Below are 25,962 nucleotides of genomic sequence, written 5' to 3' on the forward strand. Positions count from 1 at the left end.
CAAACACACAAGCAAACAAACTGCACTGATGACAATATCTCACCCCGCTAACTCTGTCACAGGCGAGGTAACAATTCAAGTCATTCATGCATACCTGATAGAATCACATGGGCTCAGGATTATTTTGGCAAACCTTTGTCAAGCTCTACAATACAGAGTTACATCCACAAAAGCCAGTTAGTACATACTTTACTGTGCAAAAAAGAAGACTTATGTTAACTGTGTCCTGAAGCGCCGTCAGCTTCTCTGGGCTCGGAGGCATCTGGGATGGACCATCACACAGCGGAAACATGTATTGTGGTCAGACAAATCAGTATTCCAGTCTTTTTTGGAAGAAATGGATGTTGTGTGCTCCAGACCAAAGACGAAAATGACCATCCAGACTGTTACCAGAAACAAGTCCAAAAGCTAGGGTCTGTCATGGTATGGGGTTGTATCAGTGCCCTTGGTAAAGGTAATTTACACTTCTCTGATGGAGCATTAGTGCAGAAAAGAATTAAGATTTTGGAACAACATATGTCCCCAATTGCTGGGTTTCACGTGACGTCACATCTGCCTCATTAGTTATTCAAAACTTTAGCTGGTGGTCTACCAAAGCTCAGTTGACAAAGCGTTTGTACAGAGAAGGTGCATTGCTCGCATGAAAAATGCCTTACGCTTCCATTGTTTTAGGTTGTTCAAATCGATCAAACCGTGAAACTGAAAAGTTTCTTCAGGGTTCCCCGTGAACTAATAAAAAAAAGGGTGAACGAACACAGGATTTCACAAAAATATGTTGAGAAAGGTGGCTTTTGAACCTCTCGCTGAAATCGAAGGGAGCCGAGTCGAAGCATGTTTGAGTTTGCAGTGATCTCTTGGTGAAAGGTTTGTATTTCCCTCTCAGCTATGTCTTTAGTGTTTTCCAAGTACTTTTCTTGTTATGTGTTGTTATTTTACGGTACTTATTTTAGTCACGAAGTGCTAAAGTCTCCAGCTGTTTCTTTGCTTCCTCCTCACAAATTCCATATGCATGAAGGTCACGACAAAATTCTTACCCAGCCATACAATTACAATGTGCCGTGATCACTTCTCCGTCTTGTTTAACTAAGATCCAGGTCTTTAAAGGGGTTTCTGATGAGCTTTGTGAATGAGTTATCTGAGAGATAAGAGCTAACACAAGTGAGAATCAAGGGAACTATTCAGCTTGCAGCACTTCATTGTAAAGACGCAAACAAAAAGCTTAAAAAAAACATACAGTGGTGCTTGAAAGTTTGTGAACCCTTTAGAATTTTCTATATTTCTGCATAAATATGACCTAAAACATCATCAGATTTTCACACAAGTCCTAAAAGTAGATAAAGAGAACCCAGTTAAACAAATGAGACAAAAATATTATACTTTGGCATTTATTTATTGAGGAAAATGATCCAATATTACATATCTGTGAGTGGCAAAAGTATGTGAACCTCTAGGATTAGCAGTTAATTTGAAGGTGAAATTAGAGTCAGGTGTTTTCAATCAATGGGATGACAATCAGGTGTGAGTGGGCACCCAGTTTTATTTAAAGAACAGGGATCTATCAAAGTCTGATCTTCACAACACATGTTTGTGGAAGTGTATCATGGCACGAACAAAGGAGATTTCTGAGGACCTCAGAAAAAGTGTTGTTGATGCTCATCAGGCTGGACAAGGTTACAAAACCATCTCTAAAGAGTTTGGACTCCACCAATCCACAGTCAGACAGATGGGTGTACAAATGGAGGAAATTCAAGACCATTGTTACCCTCCCCAGGAGTGGTCGACCAACAAAGATCACTCCAGGAGCAAGGTGTATAATAGTCGGCGAGGTCACAAAGGACCCCAGGGTAACTTCTAAGCAACTGAAGGCCTCTCTCACATTGGCTAATGTTAATGTTCATGAGTCCACCATCAGGAGAACACTGAACAACAATGGTGTGCATGGCAGGGTTGCAAGGAGAAAGCCACTACTCTCCAAAAAGAACATTGCTGCTCCTCTGCAGTTTGCTAAAGATCACGTGGACAAGCCAGAAGGCTATTGGAAAAACGTTTTGTGGACGGATGAGACCAAAATAGAACTTTTTGGTTTAAATGAGAAGCGTTGTGTTTGGAGAAAGGAAAACACTGCATTCCAGCATAAGAACCTTATCCCATCTGTGAAACATGGTGGTGGTAGTATCATGGTTTGGGCCTGTTTTGCTGCATCTGGGCCAGGATGGCTTGCCATCATTGATGGAACAATGAATTCTGAATTACACCAGTGAATTCTAAAGGAAAATGTCAGGACATCTGTCCATGAACTGAATCTCAAGAGAAGGTGGGTCATGCAGCAAGACAACAACCCTAAGCACACAAGTCGTTGTACCAAAGAATGGTTAAAGAAGAATAAAGTTAATGTTTTGGAATGGCCAAGTCAAAGTCCTGACCTTAATCCAATCGAAATGTTGTGGAAGGACCTGAAGTGAGCAGTTCATGTGAGGAAACCCACCAACATCCCAGGATTAAAGCTGTTCTGTATGGAAGAATGGGCTAAAATTCCTCCAAGCCGGTGTGCAGTACTGATCAACAGTACCCGGAAACGTTTAGTTGCAGTTATTGCTGCACAAGGGGGTCACACCAGATACTGAAAGCAAAGGTTCACATACTTTTGCCACTCACAGATATGTAATATTGGACAATTTTCCTCAATAAATAAATGACCAAGTATAATATTTTTGTGTCATTTGTTTAACTGGGTTCTCTTTATCTACTTTTAGGACTCGTGTGAAAATCTGATGATGTTTTAGGTCATATTTATGCAGAAATATAGAAAATTCTAAAGGGTTCACAAACTTTCAAGCACCACTGTACTTACATGGGCAAAAACAATACAGGATTCATTTGGCAGCAACTTGATACCGAGATCCTTTACCCAGCCACATACAAAAAAGTAGCAAGCCTCCATACTCTTCCACGCTTTCATTTGTTTTGCGGTGTAGAAGGATGTCTGCAACACCAGATAGTTTGAGATGTTGGGGAACTCGACTGAAGGGTAGTTTTTGAGATTATATGACAAATCCTTCTTTCCCAGACTGTAGGTGTCGATTCCATTGCACACAGCAATCTTCTGAATATATCTAAAGCCAGCAGTGGCTTCGAGATTACGAGCATACTCTGATACGTTATCACTAGTTGTTTGCACTACGGCAGCCATTTAGACCACTAGCTATTTTACTTCTGATAAAACCACTACGAAAAGTCATGTGACTGAAACCCAGCAATAGGGAGTGTGTGGAGAATTTTGAAATGAAAAATATAACAACGACCCATACTGTTGCACACCTTAAGACCTGTTTGCAGGAAGAATGGAACAAAATAATACCTGGGATTAATAAAGTATCTGTCTATCTATCTACAACCCCGATTCAAAGAAATTGGGACAAAGTACAAATTGTAAATAAAAACGGAATGCAATAATTTACAAATCTCAAAAACTGATATTGTATTCACAGTAGAACATAGACAACATATCAAATGTCGAAAGTTTGACAAATAGTGGCGCAATATCAGAAAGGAGTTCGACAGTGTAAAATTGCAAAGAGTTTGAACATATCATCATCTACAGTGCATAATATCATCAAAAGATTCAGAGAATCTGGAAGAATCTCTGTGCGTAAGGGTCAAGGCCGGAAAACCATACTGGGTGCCTGTGATCTTCGGGCCCTTAGACGGCACTGCATCACATACAGGCATGCTTCTGTATTGGAAATCACAAAATGGGCTCAGGAATATTTCCAGAGAACATTATCTGTGAACACAATTCACCGTGCCATCCGCCGTTGCCAGCTAAAACTCTATAGTTCAAAGAAGAAGCCATATCTAAACATGATCCAGAAGCACAGACGTCTTCTCTGGGCCAAGGCTCATTTAAAATGGACCGTGGCAAAGTGGAAAACTGTTCTGTGGCCAGACGAATCAAAATTTGAAGTTCTTTATGGAAATCAGGGACGCCGTGTCATTCGGACTAAAGAGGAGAAGGACGACCCGAGTTGTTATCAGCGCTCAGTTCAGAAGCCTGCATCTCTGATGGTATGGGGTTGCATTAGTGCATATGGCATGGGCAGCTTACACATCTGGAAAGACACCATCAACGCTGAAAGGTATATCCAGGTTCTAGAGCAACATATGCTCCCATCCAGACGACGTCTCTTTCAGGGAAGACCTTGCATTTTCCAACATGACAATGCCAAACCACATACTGCATCAGTTACAGCATCATAGCTGCGTAGAAGAAGGGTCCGGGTACTGAACTGGCCAGCCTGCAGTCCACATCTTTCACCCATAGAAAACATTTGGTGCATCATAAAACAGAAGATACGACAAAAAAGACCTAAGACAGTTAAGCAACTAGAATCCTACATTAGACAAGAATGGGTTAACATTCCTATCCCTAAACTTGAGCAACTTGTCTCCTCAGTCCCCAGACGTTTACAGACTGTTGTAAAGAGAAAAGAGGATGTCTCACAGTGGTAAACATGGCCTTGTCCCAACTTTTTTGAGATGTGTTGTTGTCATGAAATTTAAAATCACCTAATTTTTCTCTTTAAATGATACATTTTCTCAGTTTAAACATTTGATATGTCATCTATGTTCTATTCTGAATAAAATATGGATTTTTGAAACTTCCACATCATTGCATTCTGGTTTTTTTTTTTTACAATTTGTACTTTGTCCCAACTTTTTTGGAATGGGGGTTCTATCTATCTATCTATCTATCTATCTATCTATCTATCTATCTATCTATCTATCTATCTATCTATCTATCTATCTATCACACTTCATCACTTGGTGTCTTCAGTCCTTGAACATCTTTTAAGTGCCATTTTTAGAAGGAATGGGAACATTATAAAGTGGTAAATGCTTCTTTACCGTCCCAACTTTTTTTGAAATTTGTTGCAAATATCAACATTGAAATAACAGTTTATTTTGAAAGTAAAATCCATGAGTTTAAACATCAACTGATGCACTGCTCTATTGTTTTGAATGCAGTACAGGCAAAGATTATTTACAAACCATTGTTTTTCAATTTCAACATACCGTCCCAACTTTTTCTGACTTGAGGTTGTAATTCAAGCTTATGAACTTTACTATAATCATCTCATCTCATCTCATTATCTCTAGCCGCTTTATCCTGTTCTACAGGGTCGCAGGCAAGCTGGAGCCTATCCCAGCTGACTACGGGCGAAAGGCGGGGTACACCCTGGACAAGTCGCCAGGTCATCACAGGGCTGACACATAGACACAGACAACCATTCACACTCACATTCACACCTACGGTCAATTTAGAGTCACCAGTTAACCTAACCTGCATGTCTTTGGACTGTGGGGGAAACCGGAGCACCCAGAGGAAACCCACGCGGACACGGGGAGAACATGCAAACTCCACACAGAAAGGCCCTCGCTGGCCACGGGGCTCGAACCCGGACCTTCTTGGTGTGAGGCGACAGCGCTAACCACTACACCACCGTGCCGCCCATACGTAAATGTACAAATCATATTTTAATAACTCTGAAGTTAATAAGTCTGTAACCTTCAGTCTAAAATAGCTTAAAATCGTACTAATTTGTGTCATCATGCATCTGATTAAATTAATTTTTTTTAATGTTTTCAAACCTGTGACTTTCATCCCTTGTAACTTTCCCAACATCTCTGATTTACCCTCTGACCCGAGCGCACACACCTTCCATTAGGGGGATCCTTAAGCACAGGACATTTGTCACGGGCAGCACGGTAGTGTAGTGGTTAGCACGGTTGCCTCACAGCAAGAAAGTTCTGGGTTCGAGCCCAGTGGCCGACGGGAGCCTTTCTGTGTGGAGTTTGCACGTTCTCTGCGTGTATGTCTGGGTTTCCTCCGGGTGCTCTGGTTTCCCCCACAGACCAAAGACATGCAGTGAGGTTAAACTGGGGTGGCCTTGGGCTGAAGTGTTCTTGAGCAAGGCGCCTAATGTCTGTGAAGGTTCTCAGTCATCCAGGTCATAGTAATCCACAGGTGCTAAAGAAGGCAACTGGACTTGCTTGAAATCCTTGAAGATGTTTCACCTCTCATCCGAAACGCTTCTTCAGTTTTGTCTGACTAGTGAGGAGTTCCAGATATTTATCCTCTAGTGGACCAAAAGCAACCCTAAGGAGAGTCATTGAGGTCACATGGGTCATTGACCCCCTCAGTCATCATTTAGCCAGAGAAGACCGGTGGTTTGAAAGAGGAGTAAAAGAAGCCATCTTCATCAACAAGGAATGACCATCACTGAACAGAGGAGGTGGTCTGAGACACCACTTATCAGCCACCTACAATGCAGTCCTTGGCTCACTTCCCAGAAAACTGAATGCACATCCACACCAAAACTCAGCTGACTTCAATGACTCACATGATGGCAGAGAGAGCCAACAACCTACAGATCACCCTATTGACCCTCTAGGCTGCTAACACTGTTCACACCCGGTCTCCAGGAACCCTAACACTGAGAGGGTCAATGACCCATGTGGCCTCAATGGCTCTCCTTAGGGGTGTTTTTGTTCCACTAAAGGATAAATACCTTGAACTCCCCACTAGTCAGACAGAGCTGAAGAAGCCTTTCGGATGAGAGGTGAAACGCAAGTCCAGTGGCCTTCTTTAGCACCTAAGGCACCTAACCCCCAACTGCTCCCTAGGCGTTGTAGCATAGCTTCCAACTGCTTTGGGTATGTGTGTGTGCTCATTGCTCACTTGCGTGTGTTCACTGCTTCAGATGGGTTAAGTGCAGAGGACAAATTTCACTGTGCTTGAGTGTGCATGTGACAAATAAAGGCTTCTTCTGAAATAGAAATAATTATACAATATTGCTCTACAGTCTGACTTGCTACAAAGCTTTTAGTTTCAAGGCTTGACTTTTTTTCATCCATAACTTCCTTTATTTGTAGAGACTTGGGAGATAAAGATTGGTAGTAATATAGTAAACAAAGTAGGACACAAAACTTTCTCTGTAATAGTTCTCTCTGTAAAATCTGATTGGTCTCAGATGAACTCCAGAGTTCATCTGAGAATTCTACCTATTGATTTGACTCTAAAGTAGGCTACATGGTTTACTACTAAAAACCTTTGACCAAACTAATGTGATGGTCTGGATTTGGCTGGTCAGTGTACCCTTAAAACAATCAATCAATCAAACAATCAAATTAAAAAGCGTGACATTAAAATTGCTGAATGGAAATCTGGTTGTAGGCAAATGGAGTGTGCTTGAAATCGCCATGCCACCTCCGATTTGCCTATTGTACAACATCAGGCTGAGCTCGTTGTAAACCTGCAGCTGACGCCGATGTCATATTTTCCACTCTCCGTCATTCATGTGCTGCTTAACATAGATTTAAACAGTGCAAATGTCCTTACTGGAAAAAAAATAATGCATTAGCATGATTCAGTTGGTGGTTCAGCTTACATATCAAGGCCTGGGTTTTCTAAGCGTCTCTCTTCCACTTTTTGGTAAACCTTATAATACTCAGGTTGCATGCTTTTCTTGCAATATGCATGAATTTAATTTTATTCAATGATCCATAGGTGCTAAAGAAGGCAACTGGACTTGCTTGAAATTCTTGAAGACGTTTCACCTCTCATCCAAAAGGCTTATTCAGTTCTGTCTGACTAGGGGGGAGGTATTTATCCTCTAGTGGACCAAAAGCACCCCTAAGGGGAGTCATTGAGGTCACATGGGTCATTGACCCCCTCAGTAGGTTGTTAGGGTCACTGGAGGCTGGGTGTGAATGGTGTTGGCAGCCTCAAGGGTCATTGGTTCTCTCTGCCATCATGTGAGTCATTGAAGTCAGCTGAGTTTTGGTGTGGATGTGTATTCAGTTTTCTGGGAAGTGTGCCAAGGACTGCACTGTAGGTGGCTGATAAGTGGTATCTCAGACCAGCTCCTCTGTTCAGTGATGGTCGTTCCAGGTTGACGAAGATGGCTTCTTTTACTCCTCTGGCTAGAATGCGTATATTGCAGTCCTGAAATGAGTGTCCCTTGGTATTGAGATTAAGATAGAAGGCAGAGTCCTGTCCTGAGAAATTGGCTCTCCTGTATTGAGCCATGTACTTGTGAAGCGGGTGTTTCATTTCCCTGATGTACAGGTCTATCCATTTCTCATTGCACTGAATTGTGTACACTATGTTGTTCTGTGGGCAGCACGGTGGTGTAGTGGTTAGCGCTGTCGCCTCACAGCAAGAAGGTCCTGGGTTCAAGCCCGGGGGCCGGCGAGGGCCTTTCTGTGTGGAGTTTGCATGTTCTCCCCGTGTCCGCGTGGGTTTCCTCCGGGTGCTCCGGTTTCCCCCACAGTCCAAAGACATGCAGGTTAGGTTAACTGGTGACTCTAAATTGACCGTAGGTGTGAATGTGAGTGTGAATGGTTGTCTGTGTCTATGTGTCAGCCCTGTGATGACCTGGCGACTTGTCCAGGGTGTACCCCGCCTTTCGCCCGTAGTCAGCTGGGATAGGCTCCAGCTTGCCTGCGACCCTGTAGAAGGATAAAGCAGCTAGAGATAATGAGATGAGATGAGATGTTGTTCTGTTTGTGCCTGGGTGACTTTAATGACTCACATGATGGCAGAAAGAGCCTAATGACCCTCTAGGTTTCTAACACCATTTACACCTAGCCTCCAGTGACCGTAACAACCTACAGGATGACTGAGAGGGTCAACGACCCATGTGACCTCAACGAATCTCCTTAGGGTGCTTTTGGTCCACTAGAGGATAAACACCTGGAATTCCCCACTAGTCAAACAGACCTGAAGAAGCCTTTCAGATGAGAAGTGAAACGTCTTCAAGGATTTCAAGCAAGTTCAGTTGCCTTCTTTAACACCTACGGATTATGATGACAGGCGGCAGAGTGGTGTAGTGGTTCGCACTGTTGCCTCACAGCAAGAAGGTCCTGGGTTTGAGCCCAGTGACCGACGGGGGCCTTTCTGTGTGGAGTTTGCATGTTCTCCCCGTGTCTGCGTGGGTTTCCTGCGGGTGCTCCGGTTTCCCCCACAGTCCAAAGACATGCAGGTTAGGCTAACTGGTGGCTCTAAATTGACCGTGAGTGTGAATGGTTGTTTGTCTCTATGTGCCAGCCCTGCGATGACCTGGTGACTTGTCCAGGGTATACCCCACCTCTCGCCCTTAGTCAGCTGGGATAGGATCCAGCTTGCCTGCAACCCTGCACAGGATAAGCAGTTATAGATAATGGATGGATGGATTACGATGACCTGGATGACTGAGAACCTTCACCGACATATTTATTCAATGATGCATGCATTTTATCACATGATTCATCTGATTCATACCATCATACAAACTCGTATGGATTTCTTACAATATGCATGAATTGTACTGCAATTGTATTAAATGATGCACGTACTTCATCACATGATTCACATTAGCATTAAAAGAATGTGCTTGTTATATTGTTTTGGGTGCAAAACAGATCAAATATTATTTACAAATCATTGTTTTTGGTTTTAATTTCAATTTCAACATACCGTCCCGACTTTTTCTGATTTGGGGTTGTACAATCAAAAGGGTTTTTTTTTCTAATTATATTCAATGCCATTGTATGACATGTTTCAAAGTTTTAACAAAGTTATGGGATTATGGAGGCAGAAAACGTGGACGCACTACGGAAAAGTTCTTCAAATAATAGAATTTTGATCTTTTCAAAAACTAGCGTCCTAACACACGTTGTTTGAGCATTTCTGTTACTTTTGTATAATGAAGGAACATCTTTGAACATCTTGAAGTGTGCCAAAATTTCTAAAATGGTGATTTTTTTTTTTGAGAAACTAAACACAAATGTATGCAGGTTGAGGAAAATGATGCTGACGACACACACACAACACAATTCTGTTTTTTTTTTCGTCCTGTGTTTTCTAAAATAAGTCTTATTCAGTACCTGTTGGTACTGTACCAGTCATGGACCAAAAACTCGATGCTTCTATCAGAGGCATAGAAGATGCTCACTTACTGTGGTGTGAAAATTGTGCATGCAGATGCTCATCTAAGTTTCTAAATCCATCATTGCTGAGCTCTTGAATATTTTCTATTGTGAATACTATCATGAAAAAGATTAGAATTTCTACTTTCCAAAGAAATGTATCTCGTTAAGATCTGTTCCGTACTTTGGGAGTAACTTCTGATCGGTTTCCGATTGGATTACTTGTGAATATCAATCAGATAACTTTTATAGGGATGCTCTCTTGCTCTCATGGTTTCTGATGAAGGAGTCAGCAAAATTTTCTGTCTGCTAGTTTTGATGTTATGATTCACAGGAGACTTTGAAGTGAGTTTTCATAGCTTTACCTACTTTTTTTTTTCAAATCAAGCCAATTCATGTAAATAAATAACTATTTTAGAATATAACTGTAGTTGTTTTGATGAAAAGTATTGAGATCTTCATGGTTGGAATGGGATAACCCCCCCCGAAGTCAGAAACACCAGTGTCAATTTCAATTCAATTAATGTAAATTGTTTATTGGATGTGGCTCACACAGTTTTTTCGAGGTTCTGCTTGAAAGCTGTGAATATTAATCAAAATAATCATTTATATTCTTTCATATAAACACTAGTAGTACTTTTGAGAAATACAAAGGCCTAAAGAGCATAAAGAGGGTATTAGAAGTAATCTTTTATTCCTTATTTTTACTGAGTTTACCTATTTAACGGTTTAAAAAAAACTAATTAGCATAATTAATGGTAATTAAATACTAATTTGCATGATTTGTTTTTGCTAATTTTTCAAAATTTGTATTCAGTATACAACCATCTATGTACCTGCCAATTTCCATGTAAATGCATACATGTCAACCTTTGGTCAATCAAACCTGTATAACCAACCTCCAAAATCCGTATTTCCCTTATAAAATCCGTATAAGATGCAAATTAAAATAATTTACCTAAAATTTGAATGATAATTAACAATGATATATCCAAGTTAGGGCGGCACGGTGGTGTAGTGGTTAGCGCTGTCGCCTCACAGCAAGAAGGTCCGGGTTCGAGCCCCGTGGCCGGCGAGGGCCTTTCTGTGCGGAGTTTGCATGTTCTCCCCGTGTCCGCGTGGGTTTCCTCCGGGTGCTCCGGTTTCCCCCACAGTCCAAAGACATGCAGGTTAGGTTAACTGGTGACTCTAAATTGACCGTAGGTGTGAATGTGAGTGTGAATGGTTGTCTGTGTCTATGTGTCAGCCCTGTGATGACCTGGCGACTTGTCCAGGGTGTACCCCGCCTTTCGCCCATAGTCAGCTGGGATAGGCTCCAGCTTGCCTGCGACCCTGTAGAAGGATAAAGCGGCTAGAGATAATGAGATGAGATATCCAAGTTACTTTTTATTCAATATTAATAACAATAAACCTTCAGAATGAATACAAAGCTCCAATGTTCGACAAAAACACAAAGTGTTATCAGCGTAGTTACGAAGGAAATACTTCGTTGTTTGGAGACAGGTTTCACCGAGCGGCTATTATGCACGAGACTTCATATTAGCCACAAAGTCAGGAAAATCTGTTCGTAAAATTACGTTATAATGACCAAATACAATGAAAAGTATTTTTCCAGTCTCACCTGTGAAAGGTAATCCCATGTGATCTCGTTTGGACGGTAAACCTGTTGGTACAGTTAAACGCAGCACATGAATGAGGCATCTTTATTCTCGGCTACTGTCTAGACGCTATACCAGAGACGGTTGAAGAATCTCCACTTTGCCACATCCAATATGGCGGCGAGGATGACGTATGATTCTACGCAGAAGGCGGCGTCTATGTTTATATGTCTATGACTTAACGGTTGGCGGGATTCTTGCAATGCGGTGTGCGCATGATCAAAAGTGGAACGAAGTCTCGCTACCACAAGATAACGCGCGATTTCATAAGACTCTTTACTGGCTGTCTGTGGTGTACAGTACATTTGTAAATGTTATGCGCTCTTTTATCATCATGGGAATTGATTATAGCTCTAAATAAATATTGAAGTTTTTTTTAAAGAATCCGTATAACTTTATTTGTACGCCCGTATACTACGTTTACTGAATCAAATCCGTATAAAATACGGACATTCTATATAGGTTGACATGTATGTAAATGTCTTGAAAAATAGAAAAAGTTATTACGAAAAAAACCCCAACATTTGCCCTCATTGGTTAATGAGGCCTATTTTGGACCATGTGATTCTTGTACAGAATATTACGGCCATTTTCTAAAAATTAAGCCTTTTTTTCCGATCTTTGATTTGTAATATCTCAAGAACGGATAAACATATTTTAACTCTGTGAAAAGCACGTTGTTCTGCATTCAATTCTAAATTCAACGAGCACAGTTTCAAGCAATTTGGATTGAATTTGAATTTTCACCTGATATGCCTATCTATAGAAAAAAAAAAGTCAGAAATTTATTTTCTGCTACCAAAGGAAAAAGTGCCTCTTGGCTTCCCGAGGAGTAATTCAATCTCGAGTCCATTTTGTTGCTAACCCGTATGCTGTGTTATGGTGAAAAAGCCCCAAATTAAATGTGTACCAAAAGTGAAACTGCACAAAAACAATTCTTCATTTTGTTCTTAAGGGTGTGCAGACTTTTGCAACCAGAATAACAACAACAAAGCATGAGGCTGTCGGGCACCTGATTGCTCAAACTCCTGGTTGGCATGCTTCCAGGCCTCGTTCGTGTGCTCCAGGTTGCTGTGCTGTGCTTGGAGGCTGGCGTGGGGGCAGTTGCACTGCGGGTGCCCTTCACTACACTGACACCAGCAGTCGTTGCCCCAGCATGTGAAGTGGCCCTCGCCGCTGCAGCCAATGTAACTCAGTGCCGCTTGTACAAACCGACTCCTGAGGTACTCCGGCAAAAGGACCTGGAGGCCTGGAAAATGTAAATGTTAAATTCAATTTAAGTGATGAGCAACTTGCATAGATGGTTTAGGAACTCTGAAACGAGGTGATGATACTGAATTTTTAAATCTGATTGGTGAGAACGTGCTGGTTAATTTTCTATCACGGCAGCTCTGATTAAAAGGTTAGCCATGTTGTTGTGTTGAAGGAAATATGGCAGCATGTGTGACATCAATAATAGAAATCAGAAAAATAGATTGGCTTTTAAATTGAAAACCAGCTCAACATTGGCAGATAATAATACATCCGATGCCTGTGTGAAGGTAAAAAAAAAAAATAATGAGTTTCAGCCTGGCATCATTACTCTGCCACTTATATTTTATTTTATAAGGTCAATGTGACAATCATGGCAAAGTAGTGAACAGAACATGAAAGTTCATGAAGTTCACAAGGTAGATAAAGTTACCACAGCATGGAATTCATAAATAGGCAACATTAGCGGCAGTGATCCAAGCCACGCTACACTGCAGTAATGCACATTTTTGATAGCTTTCAAGTACTTTACCTTGGAGCTGAATTCTGTTCTCAGGGCTGTGGACCAAAACGGAGCTAACAGAGTCGAGGTTGTCATAGTTACTACAGCCAAGCGGGCCAGTCCTTGTCTCAGTTACCTGAAAATCAAACAATTACCCAGAATCAGTGTTTAATTTGTGAAGTGGGAGGTCCCGGAACGCCAAATATATTAAAAATACATTTTCGTGAGAGCCATATGTGACCCCTCACCGAATCCAGGGACACATGTCGGCCGAAACGAATCCGAGATAATCGCAAAAGAAGCATTTTTTTTTCGAAATTTGTGATTTTTGTTTTTTTCCATCATGTGCAAGTTGAGATCTTGAAGAATGCAATCAGTATTTCAGATAATAGATTGTTTTGTTGGAAAAGCATACATTTTTTTGTTGCAAATTGTCTCATTTTTGTCAGGACTGTAGCCTGCTGGGGTGTGTGGCTAAATTACCATATGGGCCATTCACATGATGATTTAAGTCTTTTGTTTTTTTTTTTCCGCGAATCAGCTGTATGATACGAGCTGAGCTCGTGGCTACTTAACCTGCATACAGGCGTGTAATTTCACTATGGAATGAGTTACTAAACAGAGCGCAGAGGAGCTGAAACACCGCGAAGCAAACAGACACACGGTATTTACATCGGAGATAACCATTTCTTGCAAAAAAAACCGCAACCTCGTTTTCCAGATTGAATGGAATACTTGAATGATCGGATGATACACGGACCGTTCTAGGATTACATTCCATCGGAGGCATTGGTGTGTGCAAGGCGACGTTTCTCTTTCTGATGGGGTGAGTTTATTAATCTAAGGCTGTGTGGTTATTTTTGCATGTAACGGAAAGTGTTGTGGTTTGGTTAAGCCTAGGTCACAACTGGATGTACGATTTTTTGGCCGTGTGATTTTTGGCGTTTCCCAAATCGCTGCGGGGTTTTTTTTGTTCACGGAGAAAGACGCGCGTTGGCCGTAAGTTTGTCTTGCAACCTGAAAAAAACGTAAGCGCCTGTAGAGTTTGTTTGACATGACAAAGAACCTCTGCGGCCGGTCTGCGGCTCGAAAATCAGCACATCACACGCGTGCTCTCGTGCTTTTCACACGCACGCTCTCTGTGTGTTTCTTGCGTTTTTTGCATGTAGACCGGCCGTAGGAGCACATACGGCCGGTTGTGACCGAGGCTGTACATGAAACTAGTGTTGTGTTAGTTGTGTCATCATCGTGCTATCTATCTTTCTTACAGTGTGAGTAATTTTTCAACCACAAAACGTTAAAGTATACTTTAGGACTTATTTTTGTACTTCATAATTGTGTTGGGCATACTTTGCATGGAAGGAAAATTGACGTGGTGATCTTTGTTTACATGAAAGTAGTATCGTGCTAGCTCGTAGGGGGTAGGGCTTTCCTTAATGTCATGCAAATGAGCACCATTATGTGCCCTCCCTGCACCCAGAGTAGCTGAGATGGAAAACTTTGAGGGCGATTTTCTCCCTTTTCTGTTTTAAGAAGTATACACTTTCAAAAGGCCACACATTCTTCAAATATTGTCAGATCTCCACATGGACGGCATCATTGGAAAGCTTAGAAACTGTACTTTCTGAATCTGTCAATAACTCAAAATGCCCCCGGGCCGACATGTGTCCCTGGATTCTGTGATCTGCCACATATATAAAAAGTGACGCTGAATACAACTAAAATGCATTTTTACGTATGACCAACAATTTGAGTGTAATATATTCTTTTTCATAATGAAGAGGCTCTTGACATGCCGTCTTCCTCCTGCCCCCCGCTGAATATTTTGACGCAAACGTAACTTGGCGTGTTTCGAAGTGCCGCTTTATTTCATTGTTTCATCGATGCAATCTTGTCATTCTATAGGCCTATTGGACACAAAGCAGAACCCTCTCACCCCACAAAGGCGAATTCCTCTGTCCATTCCTGTTGAAATGTACGGTAGCCTACCAGTCACCTTTTTTCCCTTTTCGCCATGTTCTTTGTCAAAAGGCTTTGCTTTGCAGACAGCTAACTGACTTTTTCATTAAATGGAGGTGTACTGCTTGATCTCAATGTGAGCTGATTAATCTGCGAGCCAGGTGCAGTCACCAAAAGAGCCACATCTGGCTCCTGAGCCATTGCAGACCCCTGCGTTAAGGCAACAACTGGATCAACAATTAACAAATTAAACACAGAATACAATATATTGATGGCCATAATAAAACACAGCAGAGTAAAGACTTAATCTTGCTTGTGTATCTGACTGAGATTATAAAGAAAGTAAATAAATAAAACGGTCCTGGCACTTGCACCCACATAGACCGTAGAACGCATCTGAACAATAGACCTACCACGTGTCAACCGACCTGGCAGTGGCCCCGCTTGGCAAAAAATAAAATATCAGACATTATGATCTTAGAAAATGCTTTAGTGATGAACAGTTACAGACAGTAATCTCATCTCATCTCATCTCATTATCTCTAGCCGCTTTATCCTTCTACAGGGTCGCAGGCAAGCTGGAGCCTATCCCAGCTGACTACGGGCGAAAGGCGGGGTACACCCTGGACAAGTCGCCAGGTCATCACAGGGCTGACACATAGACACAGACAACCATTCACACTCACATTCACACCTACGGTCAATTTAGAGTCACCAGTTAACCTAACCTTTGGACTGTGGGGGAAACCGGAGCACCCGGAGGAAACCCACGCGGACACGGGGAGAACATGCAAACTCCACACAGAAAGGCCCTCGCCGGCCACGGGCTCGAACCCAGACCTTCTTGCTGTGAGGCGACAGCGCTAACCACTACACCACCATGCCGCCCGCCAGCAAATATAAGTGCAATCAATTCAAGTAATAGTTAAGAAATAAAGGGTTTACAAAACAAGTTGGAGAATTCATTTTAAGGATTCAAGTTTTACTATAGGCGGCACGGTGGTGTAGTGGTTAGCGCTGTCGCCTCACAGCAAGAAGGTCCTGGGTTCGAGCCCCGTGGCCGGCGAGGGCCTTTCTGTATGGAGTTTGCATGTTCTCCCCGTGTCCGCGTGGGTTTCCTCCAGGTGCTCCGGTTTCCCCCACAGTCCAAAGACATGCAGGTTAGGTTAACTGGTGACTCTAAATTGACCGTAGGTGTGAGTGTGAATGGTTGTCTATGTGTCGGCCCTGTGATGACCTGGCGACTTGTCCAGGGTGTACCCCGCCTTTTGCCTGTAGTCAGCTGGGATAGGCTCCACAGCTTGCCTGCGACCCTGTAGAACAGGATAGAGCGGCTAGAGATAATGAGATGAGATGAGACATTATTAAACATGACTTGAACACAAAAAAACAAAGTGCCATAGCAAAGACCTTAAACATCACTGTCAGTATCACGGGTTGAAAATACATAAGTGGAAAATGAATGGAACTGAAACTATTCATCCCCAGACAGGTGCGTCACACAAGATTTCATAGCGCACTCTCAGACTAATGATGACAGAAAGCTAAGAGAGAAGCCAGCAGGCAGTCAAAAAGAGTTGCAGGATGACCTGAAAGCAGCAGGAACAACTCTTACACAGAGAACGATAAGCAATGAACTACACTGCACTCATCTCCATTTTTTGCGTATGACCAAAAGGAATCACAACAAAGCACAGTGGTGTGAGCATCACAATATTGAGCTGCTCCTTTACAAATGGTACTGGGACTTGGTAATGGTACCTAGACATACAGTTGCAGAGGTGGAAAAACTGGATTGACAAAGTAAAAGTCCTGCTTAGGTTTTCCTTCTGCCTGTGCTCTCAACACAGGTGATTTCACCAATTAGCTCATCAACCTGGCTTAGGGGATGTGGTAATTAGGATCAGCTGGTTCATTGAATTGGCTGGAGCAAAAATGTGGCAGGGTTTTTACTTTCTGCACCCGGGTTTTTCCACCTCTGTACAGTTGTGGTCAGAAGTTTACATACAGTGACATGAATGTCAGCTTGGATATGAATGTCATGGCAATATTTGAGCTTTCAGTAATTTCTCTGAACTGTGAATTTTCTCTGGTAAAATGATTGGACAGTACAACATATTTCTTGAAGAGAAAAAACCCATGATTTTGGTGCACAATTTACATACGCTCACTTAGATTATTAATTCAGAGGTGATGAAACTTCCAAAATGTCTCTTATCTTGCCAAGGCTGAGGTCTCTTAACTTCCTGTTAGAGATCATGATTGACTATGGCTGGTAGCTTCTCTGTGCCTTCATAAAAAGGGTTTGTGTACAGCACTCAAGGATTGACCAACACACAGTAAAATAGGAAAGTCCAAGGAGCTCAGTGCAGATCTGCGAAAGAGGATCGCAGATGTACACAACTCAGGAATGTCTTTTGGAGCCATTTCTAAACAACTGCAAATTCCAAGATCAATTCAAACAATTGTATGTAAGTTACTGGGAGGTGTAGTCACTTTGCCAAGCCACTTTGCTTCAAGAAAACCCAAACTGTGACCCTCAGCTGAAAGAAAATTGGTTTGGTTGGTCAGGAACAACCCAGGAACCACCATAACACAGCCCTGCCATGAACTGGAAGCTGATGGATCACTGTCTACAGTTCAGATCACCATGGACTAAGAGGCTGCTATCCAAGAAATAAACCCCTGCTCCAAAATTGACACCTTCAAGCTTAACTAAAGTTTGCAACTGACCACATGGACAAAGAAAAAGCCTTCTGGAGGAAAGCTGTATGGTTACATGAGAGAAAGATTGAGTTGTTTGGCCACAATGACCACCATGTACAGAGGAACACTGTACCAGCTGGCGGTGGTGGTAGCAGCATCATGCTCTGGGGCTGTTTTGCTGACAGTGGAACTGGTTCATTGCACAAAGTGGATGGAATAATGAAGAAGGAGGACTACCTCAGAATTCTTCAGCATAGCTTCAAACCATTGGAAACTTGAACATGACTGGGAGTCACAACAGGTCAATGAATCCAAACATGCATCAGAGCTGGTTGTGGAGGATAAAGCAGGCTAACATTAAGATTAAAACAAGCCCTGACTTCAACCCTGTTGAAAATATATGGACCGTGCTTATAAGTCGAGTCCATGCCAAGAAAAAAATAAATAAAATTTGATTGAACTCTACCAATTCTACCGTGAAGAGTCGTGAAATATCCAACCAGAATTCTGCCAGAAGCTTGTTCATGGTAAACAAAAAATGTTTGGTCATGGTGAATCATGCGAAGACATGATTCAATATTAGGTGTGCTGTATGTAAAATTTTGACCCTGTATGCATACTTTTGACCCTGTGTTGATTTCAGAAATCCCAAAGAAAATTATGCACCGAATTCTAGTTTAAAAAAAAAAAATGTATGCTGTACATTCTGCCACAGAAAAAGAACAGTTCAGAGAAACCATTGAAAGCCCAAATATTGCCATGACATTCATATCCAAGATGACATTCATATCACTATATGTAAACTTCTGACCACAACTGTATATTGAGTACCAAATAACAAAAGTGCCCTAATACTTATTAGTTCTCAGTGTATATGCTATTAAACCACAGCGCTGATAAATTCTCAAATCTGATTGGTCAGAAGGTTAATCAGTTAAAAATCAATTCACGGGTTTGTATCAATGCGCTCGTTCGTTCTTTTTTAAATTCTAACAGGACATGGAGGGATGGGCTGACATTTATAGGATGGCACCATGAGATAATGCAACCCAACATTACAGTTCAAGTATCACTGCAGCGGCAGAGTGAGACGTGGGCAATTGTCTGGAAATATCAAATAGACGTGTCAACTATACCATTATAAATTCAAGAAAGCCTTTTTTGACCAGCAATATTGCAGGTTATCACTAGAGTCCCTGCACACACAATGAGACAATTCGAACCAAAATGTCTACCGACAACTGCAGAGAAACAAGATAACTCTGACAGTCGAATAAAGTCTTACAGAAAAACCAAGGATGAGAAAAAAAACAAAAAAAACCTAATTGAAAAAACAAAAACAAAAGGCAGCAGAATCACATTTAAATATATAAATAAAATGAGACGTTCTCAAATAAAATCCACAGTCACACAAAAGACAAGAAGGGCAAGGAGCTGCAAGAAACAAAATCTGACTACAATTTGAGAAAAAAAAAGTCAAGCAAGAAAAAAGTCAGAAGAAAAATAAATAAAGAAATAAAAAAAACCCTTGCAAATATAATTAAGAAAGTGAAGAGGAGACAGGATAATACAGTGGTGCTTGAAACTTTGTGAACCCTTTAGAATTTTCTATATTTCTGCATAAATATGACCCAAAACATCATCAGATTTTCACACAAGTCATAAAAGTAGATAAAGAGAACCCAGTTAAACAAATGAGACAAAAATATTTTATTGGTCATTTATTTATTGAGGAAAATGATCCAATATTACACATCTGTGAGTGGCAAAAGTATGTGAACCTCTAGGATTAGCAGTTAATTTGAAGGTGAAATTAGAGTCAGGTGTGAGTGGGCACCCTGTTTTATTTAAAGAACAGGGATTTATCAAAGTCTGATCTTCACAACACATGTTTGTGGAAGTGTATCATGGCACGAACAAAGGAGATTTCTCAGAAAAGCATTGTTGATGCTCATCAGGCTGGAAAAGGTTACAAAACCATCTCTAAAGAGTTTGGACTCCACCAATCCACAGTCAGACAGATTGTGTACAAATGGAGGAAATTCAAGACCATTGTTACCCTCCCCAGGAGTGGTCGACCAACAAAGATCACTCCAAGAGGAAGGCGTGTAATAGTCGACGAGGTCACAGAGGACCCCAGGGTAACTTCTAAGCAACTGAAGGCCTCTTTCACATTGGCTAACGTTAATGTTCATGAGTCCACCATCAAGAGAACACTGAACAACAATGGTGTGCATGGCAGGGTTGCAAGGAGAAAGCCACTGCTCTCCAAAAGGAACATTGTTGCTCGTGTGCAGTTTGCTAAAGATCACGTGGACAAGCCAGAAGGCTATTGGAAAAATCTTTTGTGGGCGGATGGGACCAAAATAGAACTTTTTGGTTTAAATGAGAAGTGTTATGTTTAGAGAAAGGAAAACACTGCATTCTAGCATAAGAACCTTATCCCATCTGTGAAACATGGTGGTGGTAGTATCATGGTTTGGGCCTGTTTTGCTGCATCTGGGCCAGGACGGCTTGCCATCATTGATGGAACAATGAATTCTGAATTATACCAGCGAATTCTAAAGGAAAATATCAGGACATCTGTCCATGAAGTTGTTCTACCAAAGAATGGTTAAAGAAGAATAAAGTTAATGTTTTGGAATGGCCAAGTCAAAGTCCTGACCTGAATCCAATCGAAATGTTGTGGAAGGACTTGAAGCGAGCAGTTCATGTGAGGAAACCCACCAACATCCCAGAGTTGAAGCTGTTCTGTACGGAGGAATGGGCTAAAATTCCTCCAAGCCGGTGTGCAGGACTGATCAACAGTTACTGGAAACGTTTAGTTGCAGTTCTTGCTGCACAAGGGGGTCACACCAGATACTGAAAGCAAAGGTTCACATACTTTTGCCACTCATAGATATGCAATAATATTGGATCATTTTCCTGAATGAATAAATGATCAAGGATAATATTTTGTCTCATTTGTTTAACTGGGTTCTTTTTATTTACTTTTAGGACTTGTGTGAAAATCTGATGATGTTTTTGGTCATATTTATGCAGAAATATAGAAAATTCTAAAGGGTTCACAAACTTTCAAGCACCACTGCAGCCCTTGGTGTATGCTAACAAAGGACATGCTAATGCACATTAAAATTCCCGACATCGTTTCACACAAAAAAAAGGGTGTTGTATGTGCTTGGCAAGCTTTCATATGGAGGATTAAATCTGAAAGTTACACAGACTTTATTTCACCGTGAAGCACTAAAATGACACCACATTTTTTCCTCGATTCTGACTCCTAAAACATGAAGTACAGCTTCAAACTCTAAAGCAAAGTAGAAAATACATGTATAAACTCTTCGTAAAAGTTACTCAAGTCCCACAAAAGCAACATTAGCTAAGGCCTAAGCTAATTAGCTAAGGCTCACTGACCATAGAAACTAGCTGAATGCTAACTGCTAGCTGTTACAGTACAAACTGCTCTGCTAAATACAAAGTGTATGTATAGGGTGACCAGACGTCCCGGTTTTACCGGGACAGTCCCGATTTGGGGTTGTGTGTCCCGAGTCCTGACAAAAGTCTGTCGGGACACGGATATGTCCCGGCTTTCGCCACTCGCGGCATTTGCGACTGAGCAGCGTGGGAATCATTAGCGGAGAAATGTCTGCATTTACTATTTTGATGAATTGACAGGAATCGCAAACTTTCCTGGTTACTGCCCCCTGGCCCTGTGGCATGGGTGTTTATTTAGCCACATTATTCCAGACAACAGAACGTGTTGCCATGCAACAATAAAATAAACATTAACTGGCGCGAATGTTCTTTGTCTAGCAGCTAGCAGCAGTAATGCCGCAGCAATTATGCCGAAAAGAAAATGTACCTTTTCCAAAGATTTACAAGGCACCTACCCCTTCCTCCGAGAGGTGCAGAACAATGCGCACGAAGCCTACTGCACACACTGTAAGTGCTTTGTTCTTGTACTGAGTTGGGTAGCCTATGCTGCAAATGCTGTGCGCTCCTGTGGGGGCTTTCCTCGGGCTGTCGCCCCTCTCCTCCTTTACTGCTGTTTTGTTTGAGTGTATATTTACGGAAGCCGTGAGAGGCCCTTCATATAATCTTTTTTTTATTCACCTTGCTATCCCGAGATAACGACATAATTAATTCAGGCTCTCGAGAAAACAACACAACTAATTCGAGATCTCGAGAAAACAAAACCATTATTCCGAGATCTCGAGAAAACAAAACAATTATTTCATGATCTCAGCTGGATCACTGTATCTCCGTCGGTAGAGATGAAGCCGGGCCAGTCTTCTGCGGAGGTGCCGCGGACTAATTTTGAAATTATCCCTTATTAAAAGACTTAATGCAATCTCTCCCTGTGTCAACCCCTGATCAAAATATTGCCTTATTAGGTGATCGATTATTCCAGACATTTTAATGACCAAAGTTGCGTCTATACAGAATGAGAAATAGCCCCAAAGTCGCATATCACAAGTCTCTTGGCGCACCTGAATGAACCATTTCTCAGCTGTTTACTCGAGATCATGAAATAATTGTTTTGTTTTCTCGAGATCTCGAATTAGTTGTGTTGTTTCCTTGAGATCCTGAATTAATTATGTCGTTATCTCGGGATAACAAGGTGAATAAGAAAAAGGATTATATGAAGGGCCTCTCTCGGCTTCCGTAGTATATATTCTCAAATCACTTGTCTCTTTTTTGTTTCTGTTTAACACACCATTCTGACAGTTTGGCCATATTGCTGTGTTGAACAGCTTGTTGCACCTTCCATTAAAGTGTTCACTTTTGTACACATCTTCTTGCTTTATTCATTCAGTTGTGGGGAATGGTTAGTAAGGTTGATTCTGACCTAGGCTATGTTGAGGTCACATATCTACTTTTTAAGTTCATGCTATAGTGCATACAATTTTAGAGATATAGCCTACATGTGCATATGCATTCTTCTTGGTGTTCTCACAAACAGGTGAAATAAATCAGTTTAAATTTGGCCTATGGACATAGCCTGGCCTATTCTCAGCCATTACAAAATCTGTTGTCTGACCATAATTTAACTGATCTGTATACCACTATGCTACTAGATAACAAAATGCCTGTTTGTTTTATTTCATGTGAGATGTTGATAAATGTGAGCTTCAACAAAATGATAAGAGCACCTCTCTGAGTGTCACGTTTACGTAAAAAAAAGGTGTGCGTGCACGAGCATGGTCGCGCGCAAAAGTGTCCCGGTTTCAGACTAGGGAAATCTGATCACCCTATGTATGTAGCACCACACAGATTACACAGAAGTGTTTCAAGTCTTCTTGGTGAAGTTTTGTGCAAGATTTCTTCGCATGCTAATGACTGAAATAGCTCGTAAAATACAAACTAGAGCGGCAGCTACAATTATCGACACCTTAACGGCATTGCAAAAGTCTAAAAGACTTTCAATATGTAAATTGTGTATGAATAATTACTCAAACTTCCACTGGAAAAAAACGAGTTGATTCCCGATTACTTAGTGTATCAGATCACATGACACCGTTCCACAGTTATCGACACCTTTGTCTACAGTTATCGACATTGTTTCACAATTATCAACATCCCGATGATTATTTATTAAAAAAAAAAATCAGTATGTGGTATTAAGTTAACAAAACATACACTGTAAAAAAAAAATAGTTGAGAATACTTGAAATTTCAAGGCAACCGTCTGCATTAAGAATTTTATGTTTTGCCAACGATGTGCCCATGATAATCCAAACTATGATAAAACTGTTATCTTTATTAAGAATTCTTAATTAAGTCAATTTTCAATTCCTCATTCTGCCAACATAGATTTCTCTTTTTGCTGAACAGTGGCATTCACAGTAGTGCAAAAAGGCAATTGAGGTTATCACAATTTTTTTTTTTTAGATTTTTTCACCTCTATTTGGATAGGACAGCATAGAGACAGGAAATGAGCGGGAGAGACGGGGAGGGATCGGGAAATGACCTCGGGTCGGAACCGAACCCGGATTTATGGTATGGCGCCTTATCCACCTGAGCCACGACGCCCCCGAGGTTATCACAATTTATCATTAAACTATACATGCCTTTTTTCATTGTTCTACACAATTACAAAAATTTTTAAAACCCACATCGTGGGTATGGTGTCGTGGCTCAGGTGGATAAGGTGCCATACCATAAATCCGGGGACCCAGGTTTGATTCTGACCCGAGGTCATTTCCCGATCCCTCCCCGTCCCGCTCATTTCCTGTCTCTACACTGTCCTATCCAAATAAAGGTGAAAAAAGCCCCCCAAAAAAGTCTGATAACCTCAATTGCCTTTTTGTACTACTGTGAATGCCACTGTTCAGCAAAAAGAGAAATCTATGTTGGCAGAATGAGGAATTGAAAATTGACTTAATTAAGAATTCTTAATAAAGATAACAGTTTTATCATAGTTTGGATTATCATGGGCACATCACTGGCAAAACATACAATTCTTAATGCAGACTGTTGCCTTGAAATTTCAAGTATTCTCAACTATTCTTTTTTTACAGTGTAGTTTTTATTTAAAATGGTGTTTTCCATAGGCTTATATTTAGTCCAAAATATCTTTTATATAAATATATCGATGTCGATGCTTCCATAAATGAGAAAGTAATTCTAATGTTTGTAAACAAATGAACTGATCATGTTTAACCTGTGTCAGAAAATCTTTTTGTTCCACTTTCGACACCTCACGTGACTTCTCAAACATGTGTTTAGATACAAAATGGCGACTGTCAAATGAAAGAGTAAGAAACAAAGTTGATCATGAAATATCGGTGAATTTGATAAATAAAAACATGTCCATGATCTTTCCACCATGCTTACCTGCGATGATAACGTCTGTGTTTTCCTCAAATTGCTGATCGTGCTGAAAAAAATTCCATCTCAGGTAACGAGCTGTGTCATCAGATGACAAGATCAAAGGGCAAGGGAGGTCTTCCGGTTGATTAATTAACCAATAATAACCGTTGTAACTGAAACTCACCTTTGTAAAATTGTTTTTTATTGCTAAATCTGAAAAGGTGTCAATAATTATGGACTGTCGATAATTGTAGCTGCCGCTCTAGCTTGATGAATGAAGTGTACGAGGCAGCAGAGAGATTACAGTGAAGAGTACTAAGTCTTATTCTTGCTTTCACAGCTGTTTAGATTTGTTAAGAATGTAGATCAATTTGATGCAGTCTTATGCGAAAAAGTCATCTCACGACTTTACAAATATGATTATAGCGAAGTTCCATACTTAAGAGAATACGGTAATGCGTTGACCTGATTTTTGATGGCTTTTGCGACCGTACAACGTGACGTCCTTACGAACGTGTACCACCACCGGGAACCTGATCGTAAGTGCAAGGCCACGTATCTCATAAACACTTGACCACAGGATAACAAAATTTGTATCTTTATTTCCATAAGATAGATGGGTTTTTATCCAGCGCTTATTTTTAATTTGCCTTTTAAAAATAACATAGGATTATTAACTAGCTAACACATTTTATGGAAAATATTCATGACAGTTTCATATAAAACGAGTTAAAACAGTTTTATTAGTCCACTAGCTTGTTGGCCAGTTGATAGTTTCTGTCATGTAAGTGTGATAGATGGATGTAATCGCAGGAAGAGTTTTATTGAAACTCATGTTAGCAAAACAGATCCAAAACGTAGACAAAGGTAGAGCCGAAAAACAGGCAGTGGTGGAGTGAGGCACAGACAGGATATCAGAGGGAATACAATACTCACAGTCCAAAAACACAAACACGGTCAAAACCAGACACTAGGCTTTCACAAAGCCTGTATGTTACTCAGAGTCCTTATATATGTATGCAATGTGATTGCACTCTAATTAGGAACAGGTGCAGGGTAATTAGTCTGAATGGTGCGCTGAGCTCCAACGTGCTTGGATGTGAA

At 41.1% G+C, this 25,962-nt stretch overlaps 1 protein-coding gene across 1 annotated transcript in view; it reads right to left on the minus strand.

Moving 5' to 3' along the window:
* LOC132886659 (BMP/retinoic acid-inducible neural-specific protein 3-like) overlaps window positions 1–25,962 on the minus strand; it is a 172,118-nt gene that overhangs the window by 25,536 nt on the left and 120,620 nt on the right. The window contains exons 4-5 of the mRNA XM_060921595.1: window positions 13,411–13,516; window positions 12,640–12,876 (exon numbers count right to left, since the gene is read on the minus strand). Coding sequence (XP_060777578.1) covers window positions 12,640–12,876; window positions 13,411–13,516 — 343 coding nt within the window. The remainder of the gene's footprint in view (window positions 1–12,639; window positions 12,877–13,410; window positions 13,517–25,962) is intronic.

Source organism: Neoarius graeffei, chromosome 1, assembly GCF_027579695.1.
Source record: "Neoarius graeffei isolate fNeoGra1 chromosome 1, fNeoGra1.pri, whole genome shotgun sequence".
NCBI lineage: Eukaryota > Metazoa > Chordata > Actinopteri > Siluriformes > Ariidae > Neoarius > Neoarius graeffei.